General features: G+C 35.5%; 1 protein-coding gene across 9 annotated transcripts in view; it reads left to right on the top strand.

Moving 5' to 3' along the window:
- PATJ (PATJ crumbs cell polarity complex component) overlaps positions 1–13414 on the top strand; it is a 355573-nt gene that overhangs the window by 43122 nt on the left and 299037 nt on the right. For all 9 annotated transcript variants that reach the window (XM_049110354.1, XM_049110355.1, XM_025427867.3 and 6 more), the window contains exons 10-14: positions 733–824; positions 2162–2303; positions 5975–6121; positions 10227–10303; positions 12710–12766. In XM_049110354.1, the coding sequence (XP_048966311.1) occupies positions 733–824; positions 2162–2303; positions 5975–6121; positions 10227–10303; positions 12710–12766 (515 nt within the window). The remainder of the gene's footprint in view (positions 1–732; positions 825–2161; positions 2304–5974; positions 6122–10226; positions 10304–12709; positions 12767–13414) is intronic.

The following is a 13414-nucleotide window of genomic DNA, read 5'->3' as shown; positions in this document are numbered from 1 at the left end:
GAATATGATTCTGTGAAATTTGCATTTTAATATGTAGGAAATAGGAATTCATTGATGTTTATTTTTCTTCTATAGACAATATTGTGAGTTCATTTGAAATGAAAGAATAAAAATATAAAATCATCCAAACTTACAGTTTTTCATTTTCTATTTTCTCTTCTAGTCTTTTGCCCATAGGCATGTATACTTTTTATATAGTTGTAATTTTTATTTAGCCATTTGCTTGTATTTAAATATTTTGTAATGTAAAGATTAATGTTGCTAAGTTTTAAAATTAATTTGTTTTTAAACTCTGTGTGTACTTTTCTATGTCTGGGAAGCTAACATGAGCAGTGAACTAAATGTAGGCAGGAAGACCAGGTAGGAGACTCTTGTCTTAGAGCTGGTGAAAAGTGATAAGGCTCCAGGGCCTGAGGAAGAAGGAAGAAAGCCCAAGAGAAGAGGATGAGACTGCCTGGGCTCTCCTGAATTCCAGCTTATAGTGCAATTTCATCAAGCTTCCATTACTGATTATTTTTCCAGAAATAGTCATCAGTCACATCATTTCAAATTCGGGTCACTTGTGATGGTGACAGTTTGAAATAATCCATCAATTTCTCTGCTTGTGTTCAAAATAGTATTTATCAAGCCTCAAGTCAGCCCCTGTAGCTAATTAACCTCTTGATATGAATTTTGCAATCAAGGTCTAATTAGAGCTTTCTTCCATTCTCCATATGTTTTCATGTACCTCAGGGGAGGCTTCAGGGATTTATGTGAAAAGTATAATACCTGGCAGTGCTGCATACCACAACGGCCAAATTCAAGTGAATGACAAAATAGTTGCTGTAAGTAACTACCCTTTGTCTTATAATTGAATCAAGTTGGGGAAAAAAGTTATCTTTATTATAATATGTGTGAGAGGAGAATATCTTCATATGGTCTCATAATGTTTTAAAAAATTAAGTTCAGTGAAATTTCATTGATTTAGACTCGTAGGGTCCTAGATTTTTTTGTTTTTGTTTTTTGTTTTTTTTTTTTTTTCACTGTGTATGAAGAAAGGAGTCACCAGCCATATTGGCAGGAAAAAATATATATACACACACATATACCTGAAAGATGATTTAGCATTCTCCTAAAAATGACTTTCAAGCACCTCTGTGTTCTTTAAACTCAATCATTTTATATACATTTTAGTAGGCTATTAATTGGCTCTTTTTCTCTCTTCATGGAAGTAATTTTTCTAACAGTAATTTTTAGTACATACAAAATTGAGATATTTTATATATTGAAGGATATAATAATTACCTTTTGGCAATTCAGACTGGTTTTTTCTCCATTTAGTGGAAATTGGTTAAGCTTTAAAGTTTATTTGAACAATACTTTTGAAGCATAAACATTCTACATACACACACACATTTAATTTAGTGATTTACATAGAAACAGATGTTTGTAACTATCATTTGAATCTTTGTTCTTCAGGTCCATCTAAGGAAGCATCTTTCATGACTCTTAGTTTAGGAAATGTCCTGTAATTTGCAAGGTATAGAGGCAAGCAATAGCGGTGGATGCTTTGGAGAGAATACTTCTGGGGATAGCTAAAGTAATGGTTTGGCCAGCTTAAGGGAATTGGGTGGAACCTGAGGCTTATTTGTCCTGATGGACTTCAGAAATGAGGATTGGGCTTGACTTAGATTAGTAAATCTGTTTCTTGAATATACTTTTTCACAGCACTAGAAAACCCAATGCGGGGATATCTGTGTGTCTCTTCTGGAAAATACCACATAGTTATAGGATAGTGGGATGAAGTGTTGGATGACCTCTTTGATTTTTTATAATAATGGCTTCTACTTAGTACGTCTTAAGAGCTAGGTATAGCAGTTGACCATCTTTTATAGGACTTTGAATTTTGAATAGCATCAGAGACTAAGAACTTTGACCTCTCGGGTTGTCAGTTTAATGTGTGACTCTGTGGAGTGTAAGTTTGAGTTTGCTCTTTAGGTTTTCAGGAAGCTTGTCAGCATGTTTTACTACCAAGTTTGCATCCTATTCAAAGATAATTACTTAGGTTTAATACAAATTCACTTTGGCATGAAATGAATTGCCTAGTATTATTCTGCCTTGTTAGAATTGAAAATAGCAGTTACCTTGAACTCTCTGTTTAATGTGTCTCTTCCTGTTTTAGGTTGATGGTGTGAATATTCAGGGTTTTACCAACCAGGATGTTGTTGAAGTATTACGAAATGCAGGGCAAGTGGTACACCTAACTCTAGTTCGAAGGAAGATGTGTTCATCTACTTCTCCCCTTGAACGGTCTTCAGACAGAGGTAGTTAATTCCAGTATCCCTCTCCCCACCGCATAGTCTGGGCTTGGAAGAATAGCTTACTTGGGGAAGTTGTTCTGTGAGTCTGGGAAGGAAAAACTGCCTGTCTTTTTGTAATGCAGTGATGGAGAAATGAATCAGCTCATTTGTGCATTAAGAAGAGTTTCCTTGCCTATTATAATGTGCCAGTCCAAATGTTAGAACGTGAACCCTGACATGCATTAAGCTCTGAGAGCTGTTCTAAATGGGGATGGAAATCATTTTTCCAAAAAGCTTCTAAATTTCATTTATTACTTATATTTGAATAATAAAGCTTCAACACCTTTTGTTCTAGGGGGCTCTCATTTGTCTAATGCTTTGACATTTTGCACACTTCAGATTTCATATTACTTCTAACGATATATTTGATTCTAATGTCTCCTGATTTACTCTTTGAAATACAGAGGGGAAAAATAAAACCTGGATTTCTATTAAGAACATTTTTATTTGTGAAATATTTGTTATTTTGATTAAAGAATAGCAGATTTTCATCATAGAACAAATACATAATAATATGCATGGCAGTTTTTTAATTATCAAGTTATTAATGTGTAGATCAACAAAATTTGACAATCCTGAAAACAAATTCAATTTAAGATGAATGACTAGTTATAGAACTAGCGAGTAAGAAATAATTCCATTAGAATTTGTCAGAAGATGAATACATTTTGCCCCCCCCTCTTCTGAAGATATAATAAGCCTGGAAGCCTTGCTTTCAACTGATATTGATTTATATTTAAATTGGAACTTTTTAAGTTTTATGTGATAGTGGAAATTTTGCCGCTGAAAGACAGATGCCCTGTCAACTGCATCGTATGTATGAAATTAAAAATTGCCTAAATAGTACAAATTGTACAAATGCTATATTGACCTTAAAAGGTTTACATAAATATTTATATCAACATAATGGTTTTTAATAGCTCTGATAGAGCCCTTGGCTTCAGCCTACTGTATCAAATAAAGTATGTCATCGGCGAATTAGCAATTCTTTCCTGCGCATGCCTACATTTTAAATTTATGTTGGAATAAATTTTGACTCTAAATTTGCACTTCTTCCATGGTTGAGAGGACCTTCATGTGGATTTTACTAGCATCCTTGAAAGAGTGGTCTACCATAGCATTTATCACGCCCTGTTGGAATCACCTGTTTTACATGTAGCCACTGTAATATAGGGGAAGGGTGTTGCCTTTGTTCCCTGCCCCATGTAACAACACTTTTGTGTGCCTTCCATAGCCAGCATTTTGTCTATTTTACTGAAGCAAACTGTACAACTTCTAGCTCTTGTGCAATACCTTCCTCTACCATTCTAAAACTGTCTTTTTCTCCTCTAAACCCCTACTGTTTTGTATACCTTGTATATCTTATTTGTGTACCAATTTGTATATTACTTGCAGCATGCAATTACATCATGTACTGCTCTGTACTGTAAATTCTGGTATGTAGCTATTTTCCCCACCTGCGCTAGCAGCTTCTGGCCGCATTACTTTGCCTAGTACTAGGCTGTGCTTTTAGTGTGTATCACCGGATTAACGATCTAAAAAATTTATGTATGGTTAAAAATGTCATATTAAGATCATAGGAACTTAAAAAAATTTTTTTACAGTATTTGTTTGTCTACAAAGATTTTTCCATTTGAGAAAGAGAGTGCACAATGGCATGCATGCCTAGGGGGGAGAAGCAGACTCCCTGCTGAGTGCAGAGTCCCAGACTGGATCCCAGGAAATGGAGATCACAACCCAAGTGGAAATCAGAAGTCTAACACTTAACCTACTGAGCCACCCAGGCGCCCCAAGATCACAGAAACTTTTAACTGGTTATATTTTCCAACTTTTTATAGTTGACCCTTGAACAACACAGGTTTCAATTGTGTAGGTCCATTTATACATGGATTTTTTTCCAATACAGTACTATACTGTATTTTCTTTCTTATGACTTTCTTTTTTTTTTTTACTTTTTTTCTTATGACTTTAATGACTTCATTAATGACATTTTCTTTTCTCTAGCTATATTATAAGAATATTGTATATAATACATATAATATACAAAATATGTTAATTGACTATGCCTATCAGTAAGGCTTCTGGTCAATAGTAGGTTGTTAGTAGTTACACTTGGGGGGATTCATAAGTTTTATTTTTTTTTTTCTTTTTTCTTTTTTTTAAGATTTTATGTATTCATGAGAGGCAGAGACACAGGCAGAGGGAGAAGCAGGCTCCTCACAGGGAGCTCGATGTGGGACTCGATCCCGGAACCCCAGGATCCCGGAACCCCAGGATCACGCCCTGACCCAAAGACAGATGCTCAACTGCTGAGCCACCCAGATGTCCCTATATGGGTTTTCAGTTTCATGGAGAAGGGGAAGGGCCCCTAACTACCTTCGTTGTTCATGGGTCAATACTATTATAAAAAATTTTGAATGTATAGAAAAATTGAAAAATAACAAATACCCACAAACCTACCATTTAGATTCAACAGTTACTGTTTTGCCATATTTGTTTCATCTATTTCTCTTTTTTCCTTAACCACTTAAGAGTGAGTAGTAGACATCATGACACTTTAGTTTGTAAGAATAAATCTGTAGTTTGTAAGAATAAAGATATATAATAATATTATCACATCAAAAAAATTAATAGTAATTTCCTAATATTAAATACTTAACACATACTTAAATTTGCCAGTTGCCCCCAATGTCTTTTGTAGCTTCTTTTCCCATTTCCCCTTCTCTGAAATAAAAACCTCATAAAATCAAGATTCAGTCACACATTGGACTTACTGCCTGCGTTGTGTTTCTTTGGTTTCTTAATCTAGAAGCACCCTCCCACCCCCCCCCGCCTCTGTGGCACAGACTTTTTGTAGAGGGATTTGTTCATTTGTCACTAGAATACCACATTCTGAATTTGATTGTCATTGTAATGTAATTTAACTAGTTTCTCTATCCACTATATTTCCTGTGAGAAGATAGATATAAAGCCTTAGTTAATCCAGGTTAAATATTTTTGGTAGGAATACTTTATAAGTCATGTGTGATTATTTAAAAAATGATCTAAAATGACTCTTCTTCAACCTTTCTTGTATTTAAGAGATATGTAATGACTTGCATGCTTGAGATTGAAAGCTTTGGATATCTTATTACGTAGCTCAGTTTAGCTAAGGCAGGAACCACTGCAACCAAGGGAATTCTCTCCAGTTCCCTTGCAGTTCATAAAGTTACCTATGTAGAATTAATTTTTTTTTTAACTCATGATGATGTCATTTTAGAACCTAGCAGAGTCCGGAGCACAGGGATGGACTTCTTTTGCATATCTTGCTCCTTACCACCACAAGCACAAGATTGTAAGACCTTAGTGTTCTTTTTCTTTTCCAAGGCTAGGTTGAAAAGTATCTACTCCTTTGTCAATGACTTTACCTTGTTCTTACCTTCCCATTGCCTGGTTCCTTATCCTTTTCGATATTACCAGCAGTTTCTTAATTTTTAAGGACTTAAGTGGTTATCTCACATGGTGTTTTGAATAAAGGAATCCTATACGTAGGTTACCTGAGATGTTTGTAATGAGTCTGTGAACAGGATTGTAATAAGCTCACTTAAATATGGTCTTCAGTTACTAGTGATTCAAGTTAGTAATTCTTATTTTAGGAACTGTTGTAGAACCATCGGGAACACCAGCTCGCTATGTAACTGGAGCAGTGGAAACGGAAACTAATTTGGATGGTGGGGATGAGGAAACTGAAGAAAGAATGGATAATCTAAAAAATGACAACATACAAGCCTTAGAAAAATTAGGTAGGCACAAAGCGTTCAATTCAAAACAAAGTAATTTGACTTTCTCATTTGTTAACTGTTTTCCCTCTTTATAGTTAATATAATATGAGAAATTTTAGAGGCATTTTGAAGATGCAAAATAGGATGTATATGTGTGTGTGTGTGTATATATATATATATATTTTTTTTAATTATTTGAGAGAGAGACAGAGACAGAGAGCATGAGCATGAGCGGGGGGGAGAGGAAGAGGAAGAAGCAGACTCCCCACTGAGCAGGATGCCCTATATGGAGTTCAATCCCAGGACCCTGGGACCATGACCTGAGTCTAAGGCAGATGCTTAACCGACCAAGCCACTCAGGTGCCCCCCAAATAGGATATTCTTAATATCAACATCTTTTTTTTTTTTAAGATTTTATTTATTTATTCATGATTGACACACAGAAAGGCAAAGACATAGGCAGAGGGAGAGGCAGGCTCCCTGCTGGAAGCCAGATGCAGGACTGGATCCCAGGACTCCAGGATCACACCCTGAGTCAAAGGCAGGCACTCAACCACTTAGCCACCCAGGCGTCTCTTAATATCAACATCTTAACAATTGTGGGAGTTGGGGACCAAGCATGTTATTGTGTAATCTTTGTTTAATTAATTTTGAATATTGCATTTTTATTAGTATATATTAACTATTTTTTAAGCTTGTAAGCATTTTTAATTATTGCCTATGTTAACTTATGTATATTCATTGATACAGCTGTAGATATCTAGCTGTCTGTATACATACAGCAGTGTTTCCTTTTACCATTATAATTCATAATGTATACATATTTACATGTTTTATAAAACTGCCAGATTGCTAAATATTTATATTTTAATCTTATTTTGATCTTATGTGCAACTTTGTCCTTTTACTTTGTACTTTGATACCTTGGCTACATAGTTGACTCAGTTCTGCAAGCATTTTGATAACAGTCTCATACAATTCCCTGTACAGAGGTGCTCAGGAAAGCCTTGACAGTTGAATGAAATGGGATACCTAACACCATCCTCTTCCAGAGAAGTTTTGGTTTTGATTGTCTTGCCTCAGGAAAGGATGACCTGAAGGAGGGAGTAACACTATTCAAGCTGAAAAAAATTTCCCATAACTTGAAAATTTGCTTTATTCTTTTTGACCCAACTGGATTGTAGTTATATCTTTGCTACTTAAATTCAAGTGAACCCATGGGACGCCTGGGTGGCTCAGTGGGTTAGCGCCTGCCTTCAGCCCAGGGCGTGATTCTGGAGTTGCAGGATCAAGTCCCACATTGGCCTCCCTGCATGGAGCCTGCTTCTCCCTCTGCTTGTGTCTCTGCCTCTTCTCTCTGTGTGTCTCTCATGAATAAATAAATACAATCTTAAAAAAAAAATTCAAGTGAACCCAGATAGGTTTTCATGGAACTATTGGGTGAAAATCAAATACATTTTGAACTTAGAAATATTTTCAGACATTTTTATCTGCTCTTGTTTTTGTTTTTCAAAAGATTTTATTTATTTATTCATGAGAAACACATACACACACACAGAAAGAGAGAGAGAGAGCGAGAGAGAGAAAGAGGCAGAGACACATGCAGAGGAAGAAGCAGGCTCCATGCAGGGAGCCTGACGTGGGACTTGATCCCAGGTCTCCAGGATCACGCCCTGGGCTGAAGGCGGCGCTAAACCGCTGAGCCACCTGGGCTGCCCTATCTGCTCTTTTTGGTTCAACCTTACTGCATATTTTTCTTTTTTCTTTTTTTAAGATTTTATTTATTTATTCAAGAGAAAGAGAGAGAGAGAGAATGGCAGAGACATAGGCAGAGGGAGAAGCAGGCTCCATGTAGGGAGCCCAATGCGGGACTGGATTCTGGGACTCTGGGATCATGCCCTGAGCCAAAGGCAGATGCTCAAACGCTGAGCCACCTAGGTGTCCATCGTTGCATTTTTTTTCTTCACGAGTGTGTATAATTTAAGCTTAACAGTAAGACCAAAGTCGTTGAGCTGCTAAGAAGTTAGCTGTCTTTTTTGCTGTAGTTGCAGAAAAGCTTTCCCTTTTTTCCCTTCTAGGTTCTTTGGTCTAATATTTAAATTGACATAAAACAGATTAATAGGAGAATAACAAATTTCATGAGTATGGGAGCCCCATAAAAATATGAGACCCAAGAGTAAGTTGGGCAACTGAGGTTTATATACCATCCTAAATTAAGGAATAGGATAGAGGCTTCAAAGATGAGGACGATGGAAATTTGCAACATGATAAGGAGAACAAATGTTCGGTAATTAAGTTTGCTCTGCTGTGCCAATAGGTCTTTCAGATAAAAAAAATCATCTATGGTAATAGCTCTTTCTGGCATAGACCTCCTATCTAAATTCTTTTAGGTAATGAGAGAGGTAAAAGTTTTTTCTGTCAGGTCTTGATTGCCGTCAGCTCAAAATACTCTATATGCTAAATGGCATATTCTGGTCCCCTTCTTTGCTATTTGAATAATTATTTCAGATCATCATACTATTCAGGTTTTAAGTCATTTTGTATAGTCCAGGATTTATTGGGCTGCTGAAAATAGTCTTTTCCTCTGGGACTTAGTTTGTACCATGCTTTATTTTATTATTTATTTATTTTTTTGCTGTACCATGCTTTAAAACTCATGACTTCCATTGTACAAGTGCTTCCATTGTACAAGTGAAAGATGAAAAAGTCAAAAGAATTGTAGGTGAAATATTATATTATACATGTGTATGAAATGTCATCTTTAAATATCATGTTTTAAAAATAAATAAATAAATAAATAAATATCATGTTTTTAAGCTTACAATTCAACCAAAACTTTGCAAATTAACTTACCAGATAAACTGCTTCACGAAAGAAATTTAACAAAGACGGTAGAAATCTAAATGTAATTTCTTATGGAAGTGATGACAGCAATAGATAGGCACAAAGGTGCAGAGCCCACATAAATGATATTTTGCTTTTAATAAGATCTTTGGTTAGTTATCCTCGACATGTAACCTAGCATGTCAGTTGATACAGTTATTTCATGGATATTCTTTTGTACATCTAGTGAGTTAAGCTGTTTAGTGTTTATAAACTTAGTCTCTGAGTTCTGAGGTTAGCCTGTTTTACTTGATGATTTGCATTATGTAATTAAGGATTATATGCATCCAAGGTGAGCTGTCCGTGCTGAAGACTGAAAGAGCTGATATTGCAAGTTATGTTTGATTTTAGACAGATGGTTATGTCAGCTGGAGTAAGTGTTCTGTGACTTGTTTAATCTTGTCACAAAATTGAAAGAGTTTTTCCTTAACTTCAAGAAAAAAAAATGTGAAGGTTTATTTTCTGCTACTGCTATAAGTTGAAATTGTATTTTTAGTACTTTAACTTTTGCCTATTAGGCATTACTCAGACTATGAACTGTGCCCTGAGCTTCTGGCTAAGATCATATGGAGGACAGGCAGGGCACTTAAAATCTGTCTTAGTTCTTTAATATTATCTTACCTATGCCAAAAAGGCAATATTATACTCAAGAGTCACAAAGGTATAACCAAGTAACCACATGAGACCAAAGTACACAGAGTTTCTAGTCTATTAAAGCCCATGCATCTTCCTGGTTGAATTAAACCAGACGTGGTTTTATATCCGCCCAGATGAGAAGTCTGACAGGATTGTGTTGATAATGGCCAGTTGATGGTAAAGATGTCTTGATAAAGTTTTACTTTTTCTATGGGTGAGTGGAAGGTATTACTTTGAAGTGATTAACATTTAAATTAGATTCTTGTTTGTCTTAACATATTGTAAAGCAAAGCCAGATGTATTTTACTTGTAATTGGCAGGGTGTTTACATATAAAGTGCATATATTTCAAATTTCATTTTTAAATTATCAGTTCCTCTTCCCTTTCAAATAGTCCTTATCAACAAAAGCCCCTTCATATTTTGGACACAACATATTTAAGTCACCTCTGATTTACTTTACCTGGTAGACTCAAGTTAATGCATGTTCCTTTCTATTCATTTCCCTTTTACTTACTGGAATTGTGGAATTGTGCTATTATTGAGGAATTTAGTAGTCAAGTTTGGCTTACAGTAGCTTCAATTAATTTTTTTTTTTTTTTAATCCAGAAAGAGTCCCAGACTCTCCAGAAAATGAGCTGAAATCTAGATGGGAAAACCTATTGGGCCCAGATTATGAAGTAATGGTATGTTAAAATGTGGTAATAAAAAACCATTCATGTCAAGTTCCTAACATTGCAGTTTAAAGAAAAGGAGAGCCCAAGATTAGCCAGTTTGCCTTTATTTTTCCTCCTACCTTCCTTCCCTAGTGGATCAATTGATTTTTATTTTCTTTTTTTAGCATTTTAAGCTGTAAGAACAATTAAGGCCTGCACACAAGTTTCAGTTACTATTAGCAGACACTCAGTTCATGTTGAAAACATTTAAGTCAACGGTAGGTAGGAGAATCTTAGAAGACTTGCCTTTAAATTTATAACCTGTATCAGCTGCTTAAAATTGCTGGCATTTTTATGATTGCTTTTATGATCTGTTTGTTTTATTGTACACTGAAAGGGCTATGGATATTAGTCCTATGTTTCACAAAGAATCTTACAGTTTTATGAGAAAAATGAAAGAATGATTATCAAATGTATTAGAGAGAACAGGAAGTAATTTAGGTTAGGTATAAGTTTATAGCACCAGTGGTCCATTAGACTTCCTTTCACCTGTTATTAGATTCATTGAGTAAGGGATTGATTACATTTCCCCCTATGAATCCATGTGAAAGCAGAAAGCTGTGCTTAGAAAAGCCTCTATAGTGTTCGCTAAATGCATTAGTAATAAAATATTCTATTAAATTTCTATTGTCATTCATGTTTTCTTACATATGTTTATCGTTAGTACTTGTTGGCTGCTTGTGGGGATTTTTTTTCTTTTCTTGCTTCAGAACATACAAGCACTATCTATTGTCAGAAAATTTCCACTGTTGTTAAGATAAGTTAAAACATCCATACTCTATTGTTGCTAATTCTGTACTTGCATTTGGTACTCATGAATTGCTGCTGCTTTACTTCATAGATTTTTTTTTAAGATTTAAAAAATTTATTTATTCATGAGAGACGCAGGCAGAGACATAGACAGAGGGAGAAGCAGTCTCCCTGTGGGGAGCCCGATGCAGGACACGATCCCAGGACCCGGGATCACGACCTGAAGCAAAGGCAGATGCTAAACTATTGAGACACCCAGGCATCCCTACTTCATAGATTTCAAATGGTGTTTTGTCATTAGGCTATCAATCACCTTTGCAAATAACTTTTTCTACTATTTTTAGTGGCTTGATATTCAAAGCAATTGGGTGTCCCAGTATTTATAAATGGACAGTTTTGGGATGGGCTCTTTTTGGTTAAGATTTTTTCCTCCTTATAACTACATTTCCAAATTTTATCTATCACACAGTGAGGGCATAACATAATGGCTAGAAATAGGAGGCAGAATTCGAGGTTGGGTGGATATGTATGTATGTATTTATTTATTTATAGATTTTATTTATTTATTCATGAGAGACGAGAGAGAGAGGCAGAGACACAGGCAGAGGGAGAAGCAGGCTCCATGCAGGGAGCCTGATGGGGGACTCGATCCTGGTACTCCAGGATCACGCCCTGGGCTGAAGGCAGATGCTCAACTGCTGAACCACCCAGGTGTCCCTAGGTTGGGAATTTAAAGTGACAACTTATTCACTAAGGGTTCTTGCTGCTCTGAGCAATGAGGAGCAGAAAAGAGAAGCCAGGCAAGATGAATTAATGTATGCATACACTCATGTACAACAGTGTTTCTTATTTCATTTTTCTTCTAGAATCTACTTATGTGAAGTGCAGTACATTCTAGAAGCTTAAGTTGGATCATTGTTTAACTTGTCCCCTTCTTCCAGATGCACCATATTTTATTAACAACTTACAGATGCAAATCATCAGTAAAATATTTTGCTTGCTAGGAATTCACTTCTGTGGATCTCTACCACTGAGGCTTAGAACAATAGTTTTAGGCCAGGATTAAGAGCTTTAAGTATTCCATGAACTTCTCACCAGGCCAGGTCTTTCTGTTTGTGTCCTTGCCAGTTATTTCTCTGAGGGAAATGATGGAGTTTGCTGTGGAAAGTCAGATGCTTCAGTTTTTCCAGACTCCTCTCACTCTACTGACCTCACAAACTTTGTTTTAAGGCCTGAATTTAAGAGTAAAAATGATTATACTCTTGGCTTTGTTAAAAAAAAAAATAAAATTTTTTATGGACTCTTTAGAGGATTATATTAAAATTTTAGGGGTCATGGATTTTTCACAATAGTGTAGGAGTTTGCTCCTCCCCTTCTGATTTAACTTCTGAGTAATTTAGGGAAAAGATAGCTATAGTGAACAGTAACAACAAAAAAAGAAATATTCTCTGAAATTTTACATTATGTGTTTTACTTATAGATTTCAAAAATACCCAAAATAGATATGAATGCAGATGTGATGGTGTTATCCATATATAGGGTTTACAGATTTTTCTTCAGAAAACCTAAGAAGAAATAAAGTTATGCTTTTATAAATATTGGGGATATTTTTTCTTGCAAATTTAGGTTGCTACTTTGGATACACAGATTGCAGATGATGCTGAGTTACAGAAATATTCAAAGGTAAGCATTACTTTAAAAAATGTTACCAGTTTTTTGTTGTTTGGTGAACTTTCTCTGAGTTCTTGTTGAAGAAATTAAATTTTGTGCTGTGACCAGAAGTTTCCAGAACTTAGTCCTAGATGTTTTCTAGAAATGTGATAGGTTTTCACTGTTAGGAAAGATGATGGTTAGATATGCCTGGGAAGAACATGGGGTGCCTGTGCCACTTTCAGAAGCCAAAACCCTGGTTTGATTGCTTTGCTCACCTTACAGGTAGTATACAAAGTAACGTCCAGAGTGTGTCAGCCTTTCAGACATTATCAGCAGGACTTTTAAAATATTTCCTAAAAATTGAGACCACAAACATAGACTTTAAGAAAATCTTTCAGGTCCAGGTGTTTAAAGGCAGAAAAGTACATTATAGGAGGCATTTTTTTCTTGAACTTAAAAAATTTTATAGTGAGAGTTTTATTTCAAATGGCAAAATGCCAGTTTCCCCCAGCATTTTTATTTTTTTCTCACTACAAATTAATTTTATAGTTTCTATTCCGGATAATCAAAAAGAGGGTATTAGATGCTTAGAGAAGACTTCTTGGCTTTCTCAACAAATGATGAGAAAGGAAAGATTTTCTTGTCAGAATAGTTCCAGAATTTATACTGTAATCCCAA

This window comes from Canis lupus, chromosome 5, assembly GCF_003254725.2.
Source record: "Canis lupus dingo isolate Sandy chromosome 5, ASM325472v2, whole genome shotgun sequence".
Classification (NCBI taxonomy): domain Eukaryota; kingdom Metazoa; phylum Chordata; class Mammalia; order Carnivora; family Canidae; genus Canis; species Canis lupus.
The sequence above is the reverse complement of the archived record's forward strand: the minus strand, read 5'-3'. Positions and strand labels throughout refer to the sequence as shown.